This window comes from Lytechinus variegatus, chromosome 6 (genome assembly GCF_018143015.1).
Source record: "Lytechinus variegatus isolate NC3 chromosome 6, Lvar_3.0, whole genome shotgun sequence".
Classification (NCBI taxonomy): domain Eukaryota; kingdom Metazoa; phylum Echinodermata; class Echinoidea; order Temnopleuroida; family Toxopneustidae; genus Lytechinus; species Lytechinus variegatus.
Genome location: NC_054745.1, coordinates 42,722,860 through 42,745,001, shown reverse-complemented (window position 1 = coordinate 42,745,001; position 22,142 = coordinate 42,722,860). Strand labels below are relative to the sequence as shown.

The 22,142-nt window shown below is 34.8% G+C and overlaps 1 protein-coding gene and 2 long non-coding RNA genes across 3 annotated transcripts; 1 reads left to right on the top strand and 2 right to left on the bottom strand.

The window, feature by feature from the left end:
- Positions 1–867: 867 nt before the first annotated feature.
- Positions 868–2,938, bottom strand: LOC121416667. The gene has a single exon (XM_041610143.1). The coding sequence runs from the start codon at positions 2,936–2,938 to the stop codon at positions 1,133–1,135; it is 1,806 nt and encodes a 601-aa protein (XP_041466077.1). The 3' UTR covers positions 868–1,132.
- Positions 2,939–5,696: 2,758 nt separating this feature from the next.
- Positions 5,697–17,091, bottom strand: LOC121416666. The gene is made up of 3 exons (XR_005970230.1): positions 16,926–17,091; positions 9,304–9,403; positions 5,697–5,778 (listed from the first exon to the last, which is right to left on the bottom strand). It is a non-coding gene; the product is annotated as an uncharacterized LOC121416666 (long non-coding RNA).
- A 1,269-nt stretch (positions 17,092–18,360) lies between these two features.
- On the top strand, positions 18,361–21,080 carry LOC121416665. The gene is made up of 3 exons (XR_005970229.1): positions 18,361–18,797; positions 19,822–19,948; positions 20,401–21,080. It is a non-coding gene; the product is annotated as an uncharacterized LOC121416665 (long non-coding RNA).
- The last annotated feature ends 1,062 nt before the right edge of the window (positions 21,081–22,142 follow it).

Below are 22,142 nucleotides of genomic sequence, written 5' to 3'. Positions count from 1 at the left end.
TTTTCTTAAGTTAAACTGATCTTAACATTTCGTATGATTTTAATATTTTAAATTAATGTATGTATATGTTTATAACCACTGGAATTGGGGCAGAAGGCGTATTGCCACAGTTATTCAGTTAACTATTTCTACCCCTGGCAATCCAGTGGTTAATTTCTATCTTATTGTTCATTCTTTGATATTTGAATTGCATGTATTCTTTCTGTTCTCTTTATTTTGCCAAGTAAATAATAATGATAATAATAATAAATGAATCTGAAAGAATCTGAATCTGAATCTTTGTCCAAGCATTGGAACTTGGCTTGCCAATTTCACTTTATATAACCATGTTTACTATTTTTTTTTTACTTTGTAACGTGTTGAATTCATTAAATATTGGTTGAAGCCTAATATTTCATGCAGCCACCCGGTTCATTGTTCGCAAAATAAAAGCCAAAAATTGAGATGATTATTTTACATTGATTTTCCATCTTTTTGTTCGCTGATAGAAACATGAATGTTATTAGAATGACAGACGAAACAGATTATTTCAAACAGTGTCCGACAGCCCCCTTGGTATATACATGTATTTCTGGAAATAGGTTACACTTTTTTCATGAAGAAAATGCACATTCCTCGCTTCATGCGAAATTCCAGTTATATTAAGCGTGAATGATTCCAATTTATTTTGTTTTATATCTTTTCATTAAATTTTTTGATAAATCTCAGGAATCTTTTCCTAGTAAGTCCACGTGCCCATTCTAAACTAAATTTGTTCGGTCACCGTGTTCAGTTGAATCTGATCATTATCTGCCCCTCTATATCATGGTGTGTATGGCTATCTATCTTTCAAAATGACACGGAAAAATAAAGAATTAGAAAATATGACATTATGAAATATGTCCTCGCATATAATAGATTCAACAAATGATATTGAGACCTATTTCCATATGAATGATATGTTCTTGGATGCGGACCTATGAAAAAAAAATGTTCATTTTCAACCGGGATGTTTAAAATGGCTGAGAGTTATTAGGCCTACAACTTAATAACATAATTGATGCAAATAATTCTCTAAAGATGGTATCACTGTGGTCATGGTATAAAAAAATGTCAAAGTTAATCCAATAATTGATCCCGATATATCATCATTCTATAGTGAGATTCTCTTTTCGAATACGAGAATACTATCTCCATTACAAGCAATTATCTTGCCTGATGATGAGATCATTACACGGGAATTAACAAGGTAAAGCAACCTATCATCCTCATCAGTCAGTCTAATTGATAGAGGGAATGACGTCACTCTTCTCTTCTTCACTTCACTCCCTCTCATCACCTGATCAATCATACACGTCTTGTACTCATCATCTGATGTCACGACGTAGAGGTCGTCTGTTATAGGATCAACACTGACATTCAAGATATCACTGTAGGGGATTTCCCTTTGACCACCCTGTCTGTCTATGATTAGTACTCTCTCACCACGAGTTTTAGGTTGAGCGATGATGTGACCTGATGATAGCACACCTCGCATCCATACATCCTGTTTACATGTGATGGTATTCACGATCTTACTATCAGCTGGGTTGATGACGTATATCTTAGACTGACCCCACTCAGCAGCAATGATCATCCCATCACGGTCAACAGCTACATACACCCATGAGGTATTGTACGTTGTTTTTCTTGGTATTGTGACGTCATTGATGCGCATCCATTGTCTGTCATACACACTGATGCATCCAGTCAAACTGTCCCCTGTACAACCTCTACACCATCTACCGCACACTAACTTGTCATCATTCAGTAATGAACAGGAGAAAACACATGATGTATCAGTACCTGTAATCACTCTCTGAATGTGTTTAGTGTTTATATCTAACATGTATGTATGCCGGCTACTTGAGACTCTGTCAGTGATGATCACATTACATTCATCAATGCAACCAACAATATATGGGACTGTGACTTTATCTTTAACACTGATTACATCACTAAGCATCCACTCGCCATCATACCCACCAATCCTACCATCATACTTCTCTCTCCCAACACCCTTCACAAACCTCACACCTGATATTCTATCAGTGATTTGTTTCACATCATTCTTATAAAGTGGTTTCTTAAGTTTATCACTCACTGACATGTTCACACTATGGCCATCTTTAACAATGTTTTTATCGTCCTCTAGTACTGTATCTATGGTCTGTAATGCATTCTCTATTGCTTTTGTGTCATCCTGTAATGATTTCATCAACTCTCTGATCTTCTTATCCTTCTCTTTAACAATGTTATCAATGTCTCTATGAAGACCAATCTTCTTATTGTCCATGTGTCTTTGTCTAATCTGTGCATTTGTATGGATTAATTCAAGTTGTTTCTCTCTCTCTTCATTGTTCTTTCGAATCTTCTCATTAATCTTCATAATCTCTTCTTGAAGTGCTTGGTTCTGATCATCAAAAAATTGGTTGATTTTGTCAGCCTCCATCTTCTCCTTGACTTTATCTATGTTGATCGCCTCCTTGATTATGGAATTAACTTCATCTTTCAAAGCTTGTAGATGGGTGTCTGTGTCTTTCGTGCATTGGTCAATTTCATCTTCATAAAGACGACCTTCTTTTAATTTGTCCCTCCCTTTTTCTTTTATGCTCGCAAGTTTCGCTTGAAGGTCTACGATTGCGACATCCATATTTTGTCGCACACAATGGTCTAAATGATCTAATGCACAAAATGCACATAACGCTTTACCATGACTTTTACAATATAATTTTACCTTTTCATCATGTTCTTCACAATAAATATTTGGTACACCTCTTTTAACTCTTGCGATGCATCTTTCTTTAGAGGCGCAGTCATCACAGAGTCTCTTCTTCTCCTCCACGTAGTACGTCACATCTGTGATTGATTGACACTCCTTTCCTTCACATTGTTGGTCTGGGGTGAAGTTAGCCGCCATGATGCACATCATGCCCAGGGGGGGGGATACCATGCACGACCATGGGGTCTCGAAAAACAATCTAAACAAGCATTTTCCGTATTCTGAAATTGCACCCCTTAATAAGAATTGGCATGTGAAACCCTATCCTTAACAAGTACTTGAAAGAAAACGGTACCATTGGCAAGCATTCCCTGGATTGACCCCCCCCCCCCTAAACAAGTACAGCAATATTTTATTGTTTTGTTTCGGACGTCGGTCGGACTCTGAAGTGTTGGAGCAAAAAGTACACCCTTTATAAAACATTTTAGTATCGTTTATAACCTCGCAAATTTGACCAAATATCTTGCAAAATATAAAACCCCTCTATTCAGTATTTTTGTATTTTGACACCCTTATTACATTAAGTACGTAACGTGCCCTATCTTGAAAAAGCCCCCCCCCCCCCCCTACTCCTTTTACGCGTTTCTTTGTTCGCGCATGGTATCCACTCGTCAATGGAAGTGCCCCCCCCCCCCCCGACTTCCTGGGTAGGTCAGTGGAACTAAAGTGGCATGGGGTGCAAAACTTTGGGAGGTGGAAGCCAAGTTTAGAAAATCAGCTGTTGGAAGTAGAACAAGGGGAAGATGCACGTGCACCCAGTGTTAATTCCCCAGCGTACTATCTTGATAATACAAAGGAAAAAAAGATGGATAGAGGTCATGGCCTTGGGAAGTGGGGTGCTGGGGTGTTTAAGCACCCCAATAAAATTCTTGGGGTGCCGCGTGTATTATTCTCCACAGGCAGCCCCCCCCCCCCGGTATTCTGAAAGATGTGTAAAAATGCCAATGGTAACCAAATGACCTTCATTTTCTAGTTTTACCTTCTTTTTTTTTTGCTTTTCGAAGTCCTCTGAACCAATTTAATCTCCATTTTGTAGTAAAAACCCTTTTTTCTGCCTTTCAAATTCCTAGGCACCAATAACCCTTTTTTTTTTCTTCTTTTCAAATCTCCTTCAGCAACCCCGTCAAAAAATCGTTCCCATGACACTGAAGGGGGGAGGGGTATATGTGGACGTGATAATAGACAAATAGTAGTAGCAGCAGTAGTTGTAGTAGTAGTAATAGTAGTAGTAATAGTAGTATTAATAGAAGTAGCAGCAGCAGCAGTAGTAGTAGTAGTAGTAGTAGTAGTAGTAGTAGTAGTAGTAGTAGTAGTAGTGGTGGTGGTAATAGAAGTAGTAGTTGTAGTAGTAGTAGCAGTAGTAGTAGTAGTAGTAGTAATGATAATAATGATGATGATAATAATAATAATAACAATAATAATAATGGTAATAATACTGATAATAAAATGATAATAATGATGATGATAATAATACTACTAATAATACTACTAATAATACTACAAATAATAACATTTATAAGATGCTTTATGTGGGTGTTTCAAAGTGCACAGGTAGGCTGACTAAAGTAAATAATAAAATATCCATTAATTAATAAAAATTAATAACTAAAAAAAACTATGTCATTGTTGAGAAAAGGTGAGTTTTGAGTGAGGATGTGAAAATCTCAACAGAGGGAGCATTTTGAGGTTGGAGCTTGTTCAGGGGCAATAATACACAAAGCACTATCACCGTATCTGATCTTCGTATGCGAGGACCGTGGTTTAAATTAGATGAAGATGAGCGGCTGGATCTGATTGACGAAGAGGAACGAAGATAGGTCTAGGGGATACTTGGCTGCCATATTATGATTAATTTGTTTGCTTCTATACAATTTAGATGCTGAGCGCCTGGCAAGAAGTTAGGAGACGATTGCACGAAAGGGTCTTTGCAAAGACCGTCTTTCGTGTCGCCCATCTTTTATGATACGCTATAAGCGGGGTGTTTCTGAAATTTATGATAAAGAATAAGATTTGTTAGCTTGCTTTTAAATCAAATTTTATACAAGTTCATGATATACCACATTATTTTTTAAACAAACATTTTGTTTATTTTAATTAAATATGTATGCAGATGATTTATTCAAAATGCGTTCCACATGGAAATGGGCGACACGAAAGCCGGTCCTTGCAAAGACCCTTTCGTGCAATCGGCCAAAAATGTCTCATTTTATTAAAGTCTTTGGGATGACTCGGCAAGGGATCGAACTCACGACCTTTCATGAGGCGCGCGATCTACCGTTGAGCCACCATGCCCGATGTGTGAAAATAAAAAAAAAAAAATAGGAAAAGGAAGAGGAAGGGAGAAAGAGAATGGGCAAGAGGGGGTCGGAGAGAGAGAGAGGGAGAGATAGAGAGAGGAGCCGTTAACAAAAGAAAAGAGAAGAATAAAATGAAATGAAATGAAAGAAAAACGAGTAAGAATTTAAAAGAAAAGAGAAGAAGAACTACAGCAGGGCTAGAGGGGGTTGGAGAGAGAGGATCCTTTAACAAAAGAAAAGAGATGAATAAAATGAAATGTAATGAAAGAAAAAACGAGTAAGAATTTAAAAGAAAAGAGAAGAAGAACTACAACACGAATAAGAAAGGAAATGAGGAGAAGAAGATGAGAGAGAGAAAGGGATGGTAAAATGAGTACGAAAGTAAGATGGAGGGAGAGAAGGCAATAAATGATAACATTTTATCGATTTACATTAGCAAATATGCCCTATTATAAAACCTATTTCTTAATCTTAAAATATCAAATCTTTTTAAATAAATGAAATGACATGATTTATAAAAAAAAATGATTGTAAGGTGAGAGGAGAGAACTTTCGATTTTTCATAAATGTGAAATTTTACCTGATTTGGTAATCCCTTTCTTTAAGCTGTTATGTCTATCAGACATTCGCCGTAGATGGCGTAGTTCCCGATTCAGCACAACGTTGAAGGTGTAATCCAGACTGAAAATGACATAATTTAAATAGAGAAAAAGTAAAATCAGACAAACATTCCTATTATAATCGATAAAAAAATTGAAAACAGTTGTTTTCTATGGAACCTTTTACGCATGTCTTTTTAAAAATGAATATTCCATCGTCTGACTGTTACATATGTTAACTTACTAAATTAGAATTTGCTTATTTACTCAAGTTTGCCCACAAAGAATAAAACGCAATATAGGATTGACTTTTGATTTCATATGTAAGACCACATATGCTTGTTTTGTCATTGGGAGACATGTTGCACGCGCATGCACCATCAATTGCGAATATAGGCCTAAATCGTTTTCACCAAATACTGTCAGATTTTGAAAATCAATAACTTCTGTACTTTTTTTTAAAACTGGATTTTGATCAAGCTTTGATCACAATTAAAGAAGGATTTAACATAACAATAAAAATAAAAATAAAATAACATCGATCCGGAAGCATGCGCAATGAATGACTGACTGTTAGTCCCAATTAAAACATCTGCAATTCTTTGTGTGATTTGTATATCAAAAATTCTTTGTACTGGAAAAAGGAGTATTTGAATATAAATCAAAGGTGTGTTAAAGCATCTTAAGAGATGGCGGTAAAAAATTAGTTAGCATGTATAACAAGCCTATTCGCCGAATTATCCAAACTCTAACTGCATAATCAACACCCAATTGATTATGTAACGTTTGTAAAAGAACCATGGCTTCGATATTGAGAAGCATGTTTAGTTGAGATATCATACAATGCATACCATTATCACAATGGGGTAATTGAATAATTGAAAAACTCGACAGTCGAATGACCGTATAAGAATGCAATTTAAAGACCTCGAGTATGTTTTGCCTATTAGAGCTTTGAAGCCAATGTAAAAAATTCCATCCATTCAAACATGTAAACAAAAAACAACATGTATTTATATCACGTCCAAAGAATTTTGTGTGCAAGAATTGTTTACAGACTTTACAGTTTACTGAGAGCCAGGAATTGCGTAAAAGAGAGATATATATATATATATATATATATATATATATAATGTAAAGAAATGGATGAAGAGAACAATGGTAGACGTAGCTTAAATCAAGGTTCCCCAGAGCTAACCAATTTTTCCAAAGGGTAGATAGCTCTGGGGAACCTTGATTTAAGCTACGTCTACCATTGTTCTCTTCATCCATTTCTTTACAATATTTAAATAAAAAAAGAGTTGCCAAAGCTGTTGTACATGTATAGCTTCACACACACACACACACACACACACATATATATATATATATATATATATATATATATATATATATATTTATATATATATATATATATATATATATACACCTTATCATTGTGATAATCGAAACTAGGAAACAATGTATCGAATTCCAGAAGAAGAGGAAAAAGAGTGTTTTATTTGTATATAAATTTCTCTCCTCTCCTTATTTTGGTCTCATAAACAGATGAAATGTTGTTTTTTCCTTTCATCGTATCTCATGCAATTTTTTTTTCTGTTTTAAAACACTGAGTACTTTGGAAAACTTAGCAGTCAAAGTTCAAAAGAAGATGGGAAGGAAAACCCTCCATTACTATCAGGCATGACCATTCCTAACTTATAAGACCTTGTAAAGGTTACAAGTTTAAGAAGATAAGCTGGATGACATTTAGGCTAAAAAACACCCTTTTTCCTTTCTCATCCAAGTAAGAAATTAGAAATGTTATATGCATTTCATTTACATATTTCATCATTTCAATCTGTTATTGCCCTTCTGAACGTGCGATTTATATGTATCTATATGACATGTAGGACCTAACATTTGAAATTCACTATCTTCGTATATACAAATTTGTAACAATAATTTATCATTTAAGAAGAATATGAAGAATTTATTTATTTATATTTCGAAGTTGTTGAATGAGTGAAGAGACTCTGTTGTGGACTTTTTTTCATCATTGCTTCATTTTGGTGGTGCACCGTGCAGGTGCAAATGTGAATTGACTAAATACGACATGCATGACATGACAGGGTTGGTTACACTCCATCACCGGCACAGTTCCCCCATTTTCCTTCTTCCATATCGCTTTCTTGTTCACTAGAGCTAGCATTTCTTCTTCTTCAACAACATTTGTTTCGAAATCCAAATCTAGATATAACTTTATGGTTTTCTACCATTTCATGATCGAACTACTCAGTGACAGTGTGGAGAAATCGCACGTTCACTACTATTCGCAATAGATTTTGCGCGCGTGTGTGGATCTTGATGTGTGAGAGCTATATCACGTCTCTGGTGTCATCATACACGTCATCAAATTCGAATCAATTCAGAGACCAATGCAAAGCATTTCTCAGAGAGGCATTTTAGCGCTCTTTAATTGGGGATTTCCACCTCATGTAAAATTTTCGTTATTTTCAAATGACCTAATGATAATCCCCATGTTACCTTTCCATTGATATTTAATAAGACCAGGACCTTACCATTGGTCACGGCATGGGGGGGTGACCAGCAAAAATTTTGAGTCACTTAGTGTCCGCGTGAAGCGCGCTCAGTTGCCAGGTATACTGACCTAATAGAGGCATTTTAAGGACAGTGCCATTGAACAGATATGTATATCACTGATCAAACAATGCGAGCGCGAAGTCCGAGCTGAAAATTTGTGATATTCAGACCTAAAAAAGAGACATTAAAAGTATTCTTTTTAAAATTATGATACGTACCTGTCTCGCTAAACAAACACAGCTGAAATTTTGTATATATTGATCCCAAACAAAGACATTTTAAGGACTATATTTTAGGAATCCATTGAGAGTATACATATCTCACCATTGTCATCTAATGCGAGTGCCAAGCGCTTGCTGATTTTGTTATAATTACATGTAATCACATGAAGCACTTTCTTATTTTTTTACGCATCTCAATACTACGAGCGCGAAGCGCGAGCTGAAAAGTTAGGAAATTCAGACCTGAAGATGAGCTTGTTTGTAGAAATTCACTAAGACCTTATGTGTTTCACTAACCAAATAATGTGAGCGCGAAGCGCGAAATGGAATTTTTAAAATAATTATTCAGATCAGAAAACATGACATTTAATGACTGATTTTAGGCATTGATGAAGAGCAGACATATTTCACTAATACACTCATGCGAACATAAGCACGGAGACAGGATTTTTTTTATATTAAGACCTTAACATGGGGGAATCACTTTAAGTAGTCATGACAAAGAAGCATAGTTCACTACATAAAAAATAATAACTCGGAGTGCGAGAATTGACTTGAAAACGGGAGAATAAGAGAGAGAGAGAGAAGAAAAGGATAGTAAAACGAGTAAGAAAGTGAGATGAATGGGAAGGAGGGGGAGAGGGGTCAATAAATGATCATGGTTTATCGATTTACGTTAGCAAATGGCCTATTATGAGATTTATTTCTTAATCTTGAAATATCAAATCGCTTGAAATAAATGAAAGGGCATGATTTATCTCATTGTAGGGTACGTTAAATGAGAGAAACAAATGAAATTTAACCTGATTGGGTAAACTCTCTCTTTAGGCTGTTAGGTTCCTCAGACATTCGCCGTAGATGGCGTAGTTCCCGATTCAGCACAACTTGAAGGTGTAATCCAGACTAAAAATGATATAATTTAAATAGAAAAATAATAAAATCAGACAAAGATTACAATAAAAAACAACAAGTTAAAAACAATTTTTTTCTATGGAACCCTTCTATGCATGTAGTATGGCTACAGGGGTGCCCATTAAGACGCACTGGTTGAATATATGTAATGTGTTTGATTTGTACCTTTTTAAAGGTAAAGTTTTTTATTTATTCATTTTTTCATTCTTCGCTCATCCCCTCCTATATATCACATTGTCCATTTTTGCTCTAATTCTTTACCCCTTGATTTTGTGCTAATGTTTGGCTTTTCTTTTGTAGTCTAATTATTCTTTAGTGTCCGATCTCCTTACGAACTTCATAATTACTTTAAGGAACCTGCAGACACTACAAGCTCTGCTTTTCATGCAGGTTCCTTCATATTTCACTTTATTTACTGCCATTATCTTTGTATTTTCTATTTAACCAAATGTATTTCTTGTATTATGTTATTATTTTGTTACCTTGTGAAGTATGAAAATAAATTCAATTCAATTCAATTATGCAATTGGGAACTGTTGCTTTTGTTGGGAGGGGGAGGTGGGAGAAAGCCCGTTTGGGTTCCCTTGTCCCTGAAAATTGGAACCAGCGGTAATAACCTTACATTAACAGACTAATAGTTTCGAACATACTAACTCTGGATAAAGAATCATTCTCTCATGATCAGTGTCATACCGCCATCAACGACGCAATGTGGAGAAACCATAACTTCGAGGAGGAACTTTATGCCTACTCAGCTACGAAATAATTTCGTCAATTATGAAAAACTAATATTTTCATTAAATTAGCAATTAGCTCGATAATACTCATAACTTTTAATCAATTTTTATTGCAGTTATCCAAGCGAAAAATGTATGAAAGATTTATAAACAATAGTTGAGATTGTAAGTGTGTCTATATTCTTATCGCATGAATTTGAGTTTTGGTCCATTTTCAACATTAATGATGACGATCAATTCAATTCATTATTTCATTTCAGTTCAAACATAAAGTTCTATATGATTCTGCTACAAGTTAACGGAATATGTATCAAGCAGTATCAAATATAGCATATGCAGCACGTCACCAACATATCTCTCTTACATAGGGTTGAACTAATTCCAGAATGTGGTGATATTCTCAATCAAATGTACCTGAGTAGAAAGATTATGAGTCTGCCAATGCTTTTATAAATTCTTTTTCATTATCATGTGATAAATTTGCCCCATTAAGAAAAACGAAGATAAAAAAGGACAGCCTTCCATGGATTGATGCAGATATTCTGGCAATGATTCGTAAAAGAGACATCATGAAAAGAAAAGCAGTTAAAGATAATCAGGATGAAGATTAAAAAGCATATAAGAAAATTAGAAATTTTGTAACAACAAAATTGAAGTACAAGAAAAAAATTACTTTCAAACAAAAATCGAGTCTTCGAAAGGCAATCTAAAAGAAACATGCAAAATCTGAATATGATATTGAATAGAAACAATAAATCAAATGAAATACCGTTTATAAAATGTGATGATATTGATATTCATGATCCTATTCTGATTGCCGAAAAATTAAACGAATATTTTGTTAATATAGGACCCCAGTTAGCAAATTCAATTATAGAGCCCACAGTTAATTCCGATCTTACGTATTCTTTCGATTATTTGCCTCAAAATACAAAGTTTCATTTCACACTAGTAAATGAAAGTGAGGTGTATAGGCATATCTTGAATTTACCAAATGATAAGGCTGTGGGGTGCGATTTGTTACCCGCTAAATTGATCTAATTCGTTGCCGAATATATAACTCAGCCCTTAACACACATAATAAAATTGTCTCTTATATACGGTGAAGTTCCTGAAAAGTGGAAAAATGCCATCGTGACTGCATTACACAAAGGAGGCTCTAATGAACTTAATAATTTCAGACCGATTTCTATTTTACCGATCTTATCAAAGATCTTAGAAAGAATAGTTTTTAACCAATTGTACAATTATTTTAATTCTAATCATCTCTTGAATGCTTCCCAATCAGGCTTTAGGCCCCTTCATTCAACCATGACAACACTGCTTTCAATCACCGATGATTGGTTTAATGAATTTGATAACGGGAACATTGTATGTGCTGTAATGCTTGATCTGCGTAAAGCGTTTGACACTGTAAATCACAAATTGTTAATCGATAAATTATGTCAGTATGGTATGGATAGAGTGTCAGGTTACTAGGGTCAGTGGCCATATATCACAAAATCGCCCTATCCTGGGTGGCATTCCCCAAGGGTCAATATTGGGACCCCTACTTTTCATCATATTTGTTAATGATCTACCATCCATTTTAAAACATTGTAGAGGTAGCTTGTATGCAGATGATACGATGATTTACTGCTCAGGCAAAAGCCCCACTGAAATATGTTGTAAGATTAATGAAGACCTAGAAAACATAAGAAAATGGCTGATTAAAAATAAACTACATTTAAATATCGATAAAACCGAGTACATTGTACTAGGTACCAAACAAAGGCTTTGCAAAATTGAAAATGCTATGTTACAGATACATATTGATAATACTCCATTACGTAAGGTAGATGAATGTAAATATTTAGGTGTTATTCTTGATTCTAATTTAACATGGCAAAACCATATTAATTATATTCAGAAGAAAGTAAATGGTGGTTTATTCATGTTAAAGTCTATAAAGAACTTCGTCGACGAAAATAAACTGATTATTGTTTATAATTCCCTGATAATGTCACATTTTAACTATTGCGATGGTGTATGGGGTAACTGCGGGTTGATTAATCAGAAAGTTCTTCAAAAGCTACAAAATAGGGCTGCCCGAATAATAAATCGATCTCCATGGTATTCATCTTCCAAAGAAAATTTAAATAAATTAAAATTGGTAACGCTACAAGAAAACAGAAGTGACAACATTGCTGTAATGATGTTTAAGATAATGACAGGACAGGCACCGACATATTTAATTGAAAGATTTTCATTTTATACACATACATATAATACACGGTCAGGTCCACTAACTTTAATTATCCACCAAGTAAAAACCGAATCTGGTAAGAAAACATTTACGTTCAGGGGGGCTCAATGCTGGAACTCACTACCAATTCAAATGCAACAATCTAATACCATTTCCAGTTTCAAAAAGGCTTTAGCTAGTTCAAGGAAATGAATCACAAAGGGATGGGTTGGTGGGGGTGGGGTATGTCGTCTTTTTTATGTTTTGCATGATGTTTTCCCACTTTGCCTGTATGCATTATATCATATGGATGAAACTTAATGATGACTGGAGTGTTTGGATGGGTGTATGGTGTGTATCTGTTTGTGAGTATGTTTGAGTGTGTAGTGTTGTTGGAGTTTTTTCTCAATAATTCAAATTAACCCATTTATAATCATGTATCTGAGTAATATTTCACCCTATAATAATTTTGTTCTGTATTATGTATTCATATTGAAGATATTTCTGTATATCACCAACTTATCATTTGATTACAATTTGTTATTATTTTCATAAACTTAACTTTTTGTATTATCACCTGGTAATAATTAGGATTATCATGTTTTATGTATTTATTCATGTAAGTTTGAATGCCTTTTACTTTGTACATTTTATTAATGGCACGGCCCCAATGTAAATCAGACTTTGTATCTGTTTCGGTTTTTTACCGTGTGAAAATAAAATTTATCTATCTATCTATCTATTTTATAATCTAACTTCTATGAAAATTTCATTGATCTTGCTTCAGCGGTTTTGAATACACACCCTGTTACGTAACAGTGATAAATGTCGTTCCAAGTTTACAACACTGCTGTATTTCTGCATTGTCTTTAACATGTCACCCCTCTAAGCAGAAGGGTAAAAACCAAAACCAAAAGAAATAAAATTAAATAAAAAATCAAGATTTTTTATGATTGATAGGGGATCCATGCACCAACTTGAAAGAAAATATGAATGACGGATAGGTACAATAAGGTGAGCAATGAAAGGCAAACCAAAAGTGTATCACACTTTGCGAAAACGAACATAACTTGTGATAATTGAACCTTTTTCATACAAAACGGTAAGGGAATTAACCCGAGTCTATTTACTTTAAAAAAAATGAAATCAAGAATGTAATATTGTTGAAAAAAGGCATGCATGAAACACACATGACCTGTTGCCTCTAAAATTGTACATCTCCCATTATCAAACTAGAAATGAATTGTCATGTACTCTTGCTGCCCTTCTGAACATTCGCAAGGTTGTTATTTGATAAGCCTGGTTAGATTTCCTGGTCAGCTCAGGGAATTCCCTGATTCTGAATGATCAAAGGGGGTTGATATGCTAGGCAGTGCAGAACCTGCAGTAGTAGCAGTGCTGCATGTATGCAAACTTGAAATGGGCTGAAAAGCACCATTGTTACAAAATAGACTGTGTATTCAAAACCATTGAAGCAAGACCAATTATTTTTTATGGAAGTTATGAGATGAGCTTCCTATTACCATACATTTAATTAAGAACAATTTCTAATTCTTAAATTAGTTCAGCCGTATATTAGAGGGGCATTTTTTTTTTGGGGGGGGCGCTGTATAGGATGGGAAAGCAATATAGTGGATACTGACTGCATTTTAAGATTGCAAAAGAGAGGCATATGGCTTTGTACTGGATTATCTTGAACTTACTGATTCATTATTCTCTAAACTTTAAACATTGAAAATATTGAGATTCACATAATGCAAATTGCACTTTTTATGTATTGCTCAAATAAAAAGAGCACCTTTATCATTTTCGGGATGGTTTTACTTGGAATAGAGACATTCATATTTATCTACATGACACGAAGGACCTAGCATCTGAAATTCACTACTTTCGTATACTAATATGTAACAATGATCTATCATTCAAGAAGAATATGCAGAATTTATTGCTCTCAAATATTGTAAACGACATTTTTTGGGTACTCTTCAGTATTTATGTCATTGATTATTTTTGTATTCATTGAAGATGCAAGTGATACCTACATCTTAACATAATAGGGGCATTCTAATTTGTATTTTTTAATGCTTATTAGTAAAAGTGTCTATTAAACAACTATAACATGTATAATGTAATTTACTGAAAAGTGTTTTAAAATGGATTTTAATGCGATTCTTGTAAGATTATGACATCATTTACATCTGAATTTATTCATTCCAGTCACGTCTTTCTTTGGCGCAAGTCAAAATTTACATTACTGCAAAGAATACCTCTCGATCATCCAAGCGTACCACATAAATATGGTATCAAATTATTTGGGAGAATACATTCTTTCCAGTAATATATAGTGAGCATACCATCATGACATATTTTCTTTCATGAAATGGGGATTTTTTTTTCTTACTCTCACGGTATATTTTGTCAATTTCTTTTTTATGCATGAAGAAAAATGAAATAAACATATAGATATAGAAATGGTCGTGGAACAATATCATCATCATCATCATCATCACCACCACCATCATCATCATCACCATCATCATCATCATCATCACCACCACCATCTGTATACCAATCAGAGGAAGTTAAAATTAATCATATCTTAAACTGTTACACCCCGAAACTAATCATATAAATGAGACTTGTTGATTATTAAAATAAATCCAATACAGATAGACTGAATTACATCAAAAATCCATAAATAGACAATATAAATTGAACTAACTACAGAACAAGAGTTTTATACTTCATAATTATCATATTCATCGTCCCGTTTTATCTGAATCTAGTGGCGTACCGTGGGTCATGGCATGGGGGGGGGCACCAGCAAAAATTTTAGTCACTTAGTGAACGAGCAAAGGGCGCTCATGTGCCAGATATACAGACCTAATAGAGACAGTTTAAGGACAGTGACATTAATGGATATGTATACGGATATGTATCTCACTGGTCGCATCTGATTTCGTTTTGATATTCAGACCTAAACAGGGACATTATAAGAATATTTTTGTAATCATGATACGTACCTATCTCGCTAAACAAACAATGCGAGCGCGAAGCGCAAGCTGAACTTTTGTATATATTGACCCCAAACATATTTTGAGGACTATATTTCAGTTATCCATTAAGAGTATACATATCTCACCATATTCATCTAATGCGAGTGCCAAGCGCTTGCTGATTTTTATAAGAATTACATCTAAACACATGAAACACTTTTTGTAGTCATTGTAATCATGATTATCATACGCAGCTCACTGATCAAATAATGCGAGCGCGAAGCGCGAGTTGAAAATTAAGGAAATTCAGACCTGAAGAGGGGCATTCTAGGGCTTATCTGTAGGAATTCACGAAGACCATGCGTATTTCACTAACCAAATGATGCGAGCAAGAAGCACAAGCTGAAAATTTTTGATATTCACATCAGAAAAGGGACATTTAAAGATAAATTCCAGTATTGGTAACGATCTCAAAATGACTTTTTACAGAATCTAATATAATGACCACCCAAGTGTCTGTTTGTATGAATAAAAGATATGTGCCAAAGGATTCTTGAAGAAATTGTGTAATTGCTGAGGAATAAGCAAAATAAGCGCGGATTCGGTCACTTCCGTCGGGTCTTTATTCCAGCAATAATAATACACTGTCCCACGTGTTCCTATCTGTGTTGGTGATTTTCAGTGTGAACATTTTTCAGTGTAAAATTCAAGATTTCACAAATTTCAGTTTATGTAACTGTACCAGATCTAGATCCTCGATGATATACTGACAATTAAGCCTGGATTTACAGACTTTCTCATGAAATCAGTGTTTACTGCAACTACTGGCATTTCTCTTTAAGGACTGATTTTAGGAATTCATGAAGAGCACACATATAACACCAATCCACTAAAGCGAATATAAGCACGGGCAGGAAATGTTTTATATTAAAACCCTAAAATGGGGCAATCGCTTTAAGCAGTCATGAAAAAGAAGCATATGTCATTACATAAAACAATAATAATTCGAAGTGCGAAGAAATCTAATTGTTGTATATTGACTTGAAATGTGGAGGTTCGACATATATCTCGTTAAACAGACAATGCAAGCAACAGGAACGATGAAGACATAGGCCCTGAGCAAATTATGTTTCACTTAGTTATTTTTTTTAATGTAATATAACATATCATATATAATATATCATTATAATGAACAATAATTTATTTTTTTCCCATTACGTATCCCTCCCTTTCTCTCTCTTCTCCTTTCCCCGTTTTTTGCCAGCCGATGGGGGGGGGGGAACACGTGCCCCCATGCCCCTTGTAATTGCGCCACTGTCTGAATCTCCAATTATATCTTCATGAATTTCAACTCAATTTATAAGTGTTGCTGATTATTAACTTAGAATATTGATGCTTCATTTACAAATAAATGCTTCACTCTATAACCTATTCAAAAGTTTATTTATTCCGACAATTATTGTATGCTCCGAACGAAAATAAAGATCCGAAATACGACAATATCAGGCATTTCCGTGATATCAAGTTTTGGATGTAACATTGTATGGTCTACTTACCTTCTCTTTATTGACATATTATGGCATTACCTCACATGACCATCTTTTGAAAAAGAAAATGATCGTCTTAAAGCAATATTAAAACTATGTCCAAACTTCGGAGATCGATGTGTTGAAGTATAATTATCTATGCTGTGAGACAAGATGGCGTATGTACATGATCAATGTCGTTACGCGTGTATGGATTACGCAGTGGTAATTCCCTTATTTCGGGGGTAATTTTCACACATGGCTAGGCTGCACTACTGTGAGCGGATGAATATTGAATATGAATTGAGAGAAATCTCACAACTCAGTTTTCAGTAGTCACATGTTTACATAGAACATGATAATGATAGCTTCAAGGTGGGAGCGTCGACAAGTGATGATCTTCAGTAATTCTTCTGAATAGATTAACATCAATATGAATTAAAGCAAAGCGATGAGGTAAGAGAGACAGATACAGTTGCAGTGAAGGAGAGAAGAAGAGAGAGAGGGAAAGAGAGAGAGAGAGATAGAGAGCCAATTTTGCAAGCAAAGTAAGAAAGGAACGGTAAGTATATTGTTGGTGTATGTATATAATCGACAAGGAACATAGGGAAACGTCATGATTTAACTCTTTCCAGAGGTCACGTGACCGGAACGTCTCTGAATGGTGCAGATATTAGCCAGATCGAGGGACGTGCTTCGGTGCTTCTTGTAAATATATCAATATGAAAATTTTTTCATATTTTATGTATTCATTTGTTAAAAAAAAGGAAAGCCCTTTCAACAGTTTGTTGGTCTTACACGGGCCCTGTGACAGTGTACATAAGCATAACATAGCAATGATAACGAATCATTTACAAAACAGTATCATAATAAGAGAGGCATATAAAATAGTAAGTACATGATTTAAAGCATAAGAATGTTTTAAAGAGACAGAAGGAACTTACAGAAAACGGACATTTGACAAAAACAGGAGCAGAGGGAGGAGAAAAAAAGAAAGAGAGACAGAGAGTGAGAGAATAAACTCATGAAATATTTGGCCTTTTACTCACAAAGTAAAAACTGAACATGGATTGTAAAATCGGCAATATCTTATTTGGACGATAATAAAGGGCATTTAACTCTGGAAACCTGGGGCGCTGGTGATGCTGTAGCACCTCCTCGCCCTGGATTTGTCCAGGGTGTGTTGTGTGTGTAGGCAGTAAGCATCAACTGGGATTCAGGCGGGAAAGCCGAAATATATCAATGTAACCCAAATCATCTCTTTTAAAGCGAAAACTTAAATTTTGTATCAGTTTTTGCTCGTCAACTGTAAAAAAAGACTATTTAACAATCGTTTGCAGGCCCTTGGGAAACTTCACAACCACACCCTTCTCACTCGTCATATAATTAGAGCTGGTATGAGCTTCACAATGAAGGTATCGATGAGGGCGTGCTTCAGTGCTTCTTGCACAGAGATACGATCTTACGTATACGTAAGCTCCCGAAGGGAGCTAGAGAGGTAACTCTTTTCGCGCGTTTTTATTTCCCATAGGTTTTGTACACAGCCAATATGGCTGCCGGCGGACAATTTGAAGGGTGATTTTGGAGGGTCAATGTTTAATTCATGAGAATGACGTCAAATTACGCAAAATGCACTTCTATGATTGGCTAAGACGCTAATGTTTTATTCATATCCTAAGGAATTAAACACGTTTTTCCTTCCCACAATTCCCCACGAGATCTGTGCGAAGTGTTGTTCTTTTGGACTCTGCGAATTTCCAGTTTCTACAACGAAATAGCTCGACTAATCATCTGTTTATAGAATTGATGTTCGAAATCGTGATTTCTGGGTGAACTTCATTGGAGCAGAAAATCTTGGAGGGAACATCAATATTAATCTACTGACATTCCATAAGAATAAAAGTAAGTTAAGATCATTTTCATGTTTTGATCTCACTTGCAATGGTGATGTGTTTGCCGGGGTTCGGGGCCCATCCCGTATTACTTATAAACTTCCATTTCCATACACTCCCATGTCTTTTGCCTGACTTCAAATAAATCATCTGTCATTTGAGTTTCTCAAAAAATAGGCCTAACTTTCATTTGTCGTAGATCTAGACCTTCATCGGAATGCTTCATTTAGGCAAAAAGTAAACCTGTATATCAGTTTTATTGTTAATTATCAGGGGTAGATGTGGACTTGTTTCCGTTCTCCTGTTTTAGTAACGAGAAACTGTCGATTTTGGTCAGAGCGGGATCCGGTCTTGATAACGCCAGTGCTAGCCGGCTAGCGAGATTGTCGATGTAGTCATGGGGAATGAAAATAGCGGGGACGGACTAGGCCCAAACTTCAATTTCAAGCTTGAAAGTTGAAGTTTAGGTCTAGTTCGTCCACGCTATTTCATCTTCATATGAATAAGTATAATTCTCAGCAGCTTCTTCTTTCATTCAAAAACTTTTTACTTCAGAGTAGGCCTAATCATGAATGAAATCCAATTGATTTAGTGTTGTTTAGATTTGAATGAAATGTCTTAGACGAAAATCAAGTTTCCATTTGAACAGGATCCTGGGGCCTGGCCTAGAGTGGTATTCTGAAAAGTTATTAGTATTTACTTCATTCATATGTGTTGTGATTCTTTAGTTATATACAGGACCAGTATAGACCAGGTCCTGATTCAGCTATACAGCTGGAGCAATATTGGTTGGAATCATTTTACTTTAATAAACAGTTGGTACCTGGTATCCGTATGCTTCTCTGTGAAACTTTATGATAGAGAGATATTTTTTTTGGACCGACCAGATAATTAATTTTGGAATATTCATAGGCCAATGCTATGGGCAGCTTGAATTTTTTTAAATATTGTTTAAGAAGAGTAGTTATTGGGGTTAGTTTATTTATCTCTCTAATACCGTACTCTCAAACTTAAAAAAAAAATGTTTATTGCAGATCCAATAGGACCAAGATTTTAGCAGTTCACACCCGGTCAGAGGGACAAAATTGAGTACCATGCAGATCAGCAAGTGTGGATTACACTCTAATGAGGAACAGGATATCTGAATTGGAAAATTGCAAGGTATGCTTGTTGTTTTAATAATAATACAGGCTGTATCTAAGCTAAAGTCTAAATCTAAATAAATAAATATTCCCTCTTTTGGGGGGAGGGGGGGGTATGGCTAATTGAGCTGAATCAAGATAAGATATCATGTACAATTAAAGCTCCATTGAATTCAGATTCACCAGTATTTCCATTTTCACTGACCATACCTTCTGTCTATGTACATGTACATAAAAAACATGATATTAACAGTTATCATCTGATAAATATTTGAATTAATTTGGACTCTTTATTATCAAAACATACTGTAAATAGTTATATTGATATATCAATTTATCTGGATGTCGGACAAAAGTGACAAAAGTATTAAATAGAGTTTAAATCTTCTTCTTTATAAAACTTGACTAGATGAGTAAACGTAATTTACATCAGCAGCTCATTTTGTTCTTTCTCTATTTCTTACAATGCAGGTTTCCCACTGCCCAAGCTGTTTAAGTACTGGTATCACAACAAGTACCAAGATGGAAGATATATGAAGGCCAAGCTAATAAGTAGTTACTTCAAATTAATTTGAATATATATATATCACCAAAGCATTTAATGTTCTTTAAATTGCACATCTGTAGAAAAGTGTTCAGGTTCATCAGCGGGCAATGACATTAAAGTATACAAAATTTTCACACAAAATACAAGAAAGAAATATTTTTTTTCCAATGGGCAAATGTATCACCTTTTATTAATATTTAATATTTCTACTAGTTCTTAGAAGTTTTTGTGAAATTAAATATAATTTCCAGTTTAAAGGACTATTGTATACAAGACGAAAATTTATATTTTGAAATAAAAATCATGCGTAGATAAATGTTAATAAAGGTGATCAGAGGATTAAGAAATAATTTTAGTATCACTCCGGGACCTCATTCCATAAACAAGTTATTACTATTGTAATCTTGTCACTATGACAATTACCATGGTAACAGGGCTGAGCAAGAAATCAATGTCTTTCTGATAACTGCAATGGGCTTGGACAAAGTTACCATAATTGCAAGTCGTCATATAATGGCTCAATAATTATGTAGGGATATTAAATTGCATTTATTGTTATCTTACTCAAAGTTTTGAAATGGATTTCCTCTGCAAAAATATATAGACTATATTTTTAAAAATAGATTGAATTCTACCCACAGTGACAGTAGACAATATCAAATTTTGTTAGTGATTCCCTGACTTGGAAAGGGACTGTTTAGGGAGATTCTCAATTATGAGTGCTCTCACATTAGTAGAATATTTATTTTCCGCAAATTTGGAAGGAATTTACCCTTTTTTGAGTGACAAACTTGTGTGGAAAGAATAAACAGAATATCTCAGATTTTTATGCTCTTTTATGAAGAAATAATAATAATAATAATAGGCATTTATATAGCGCCATCTATCTAGAAATATTCTATTCCGAGGCGCTTTGTTATTATTATTATTACCCCGGCTTTAGCTCGAGCTGCCTCTCAGCGCTAATGCATTCAAGGAATTATTCCTGCCGGGTACCCATTCACCTCACCTAGGTCGAGTGCAGCACAGCGTGGATAAATTTCTTGCTGAAGGAAATTACGCCATGGCTGGGATTCGAACCCACGACCCTCTGTTTCAAAGTCAGAAGACTTATCCACTGGGCTACAACGCTCCAAATATTGGATGCATCCCTCATATATTTATCATTAGGCTCATCAACATCTTTTGAGTGAAATTTTAATAAACGTATATTTTGACTTAAGTGTAGAAAATGTACTAAATCCTTTATTTTTAAAAATCTAATTTAATGTTTGTAGACTCTAGTTGTTATGTTATTTTTAATGTTTCAGAAAATGGATTTCTTAATAAACATGTTAATTTTGAATTAAATTATCTGATCTTGGTCATTTTCATTTATTAATCACCAATTTGTGATGATGTATTGCTACCAAAAATTTTTATGCACAAATGGCACAAGATGTTGCACCTTGTACTCAAATGTGATACTACTGTGACATCATGAGAGCAAACAGCAGTTAATCAAAATATTCTTCAAGAGAAATAAGGATAAGAGTGGGAAAGTATGTAAAATGACAGAATTATTTGCCTTTATGAATATATTTGTGTGTGTCAGTTTCTGAGAGAGAAAGAGAGAGAAGGGGCAGGAGATGGGGGCAGTTAGAGAAAGTTGTTTGTTTTAGAAGAA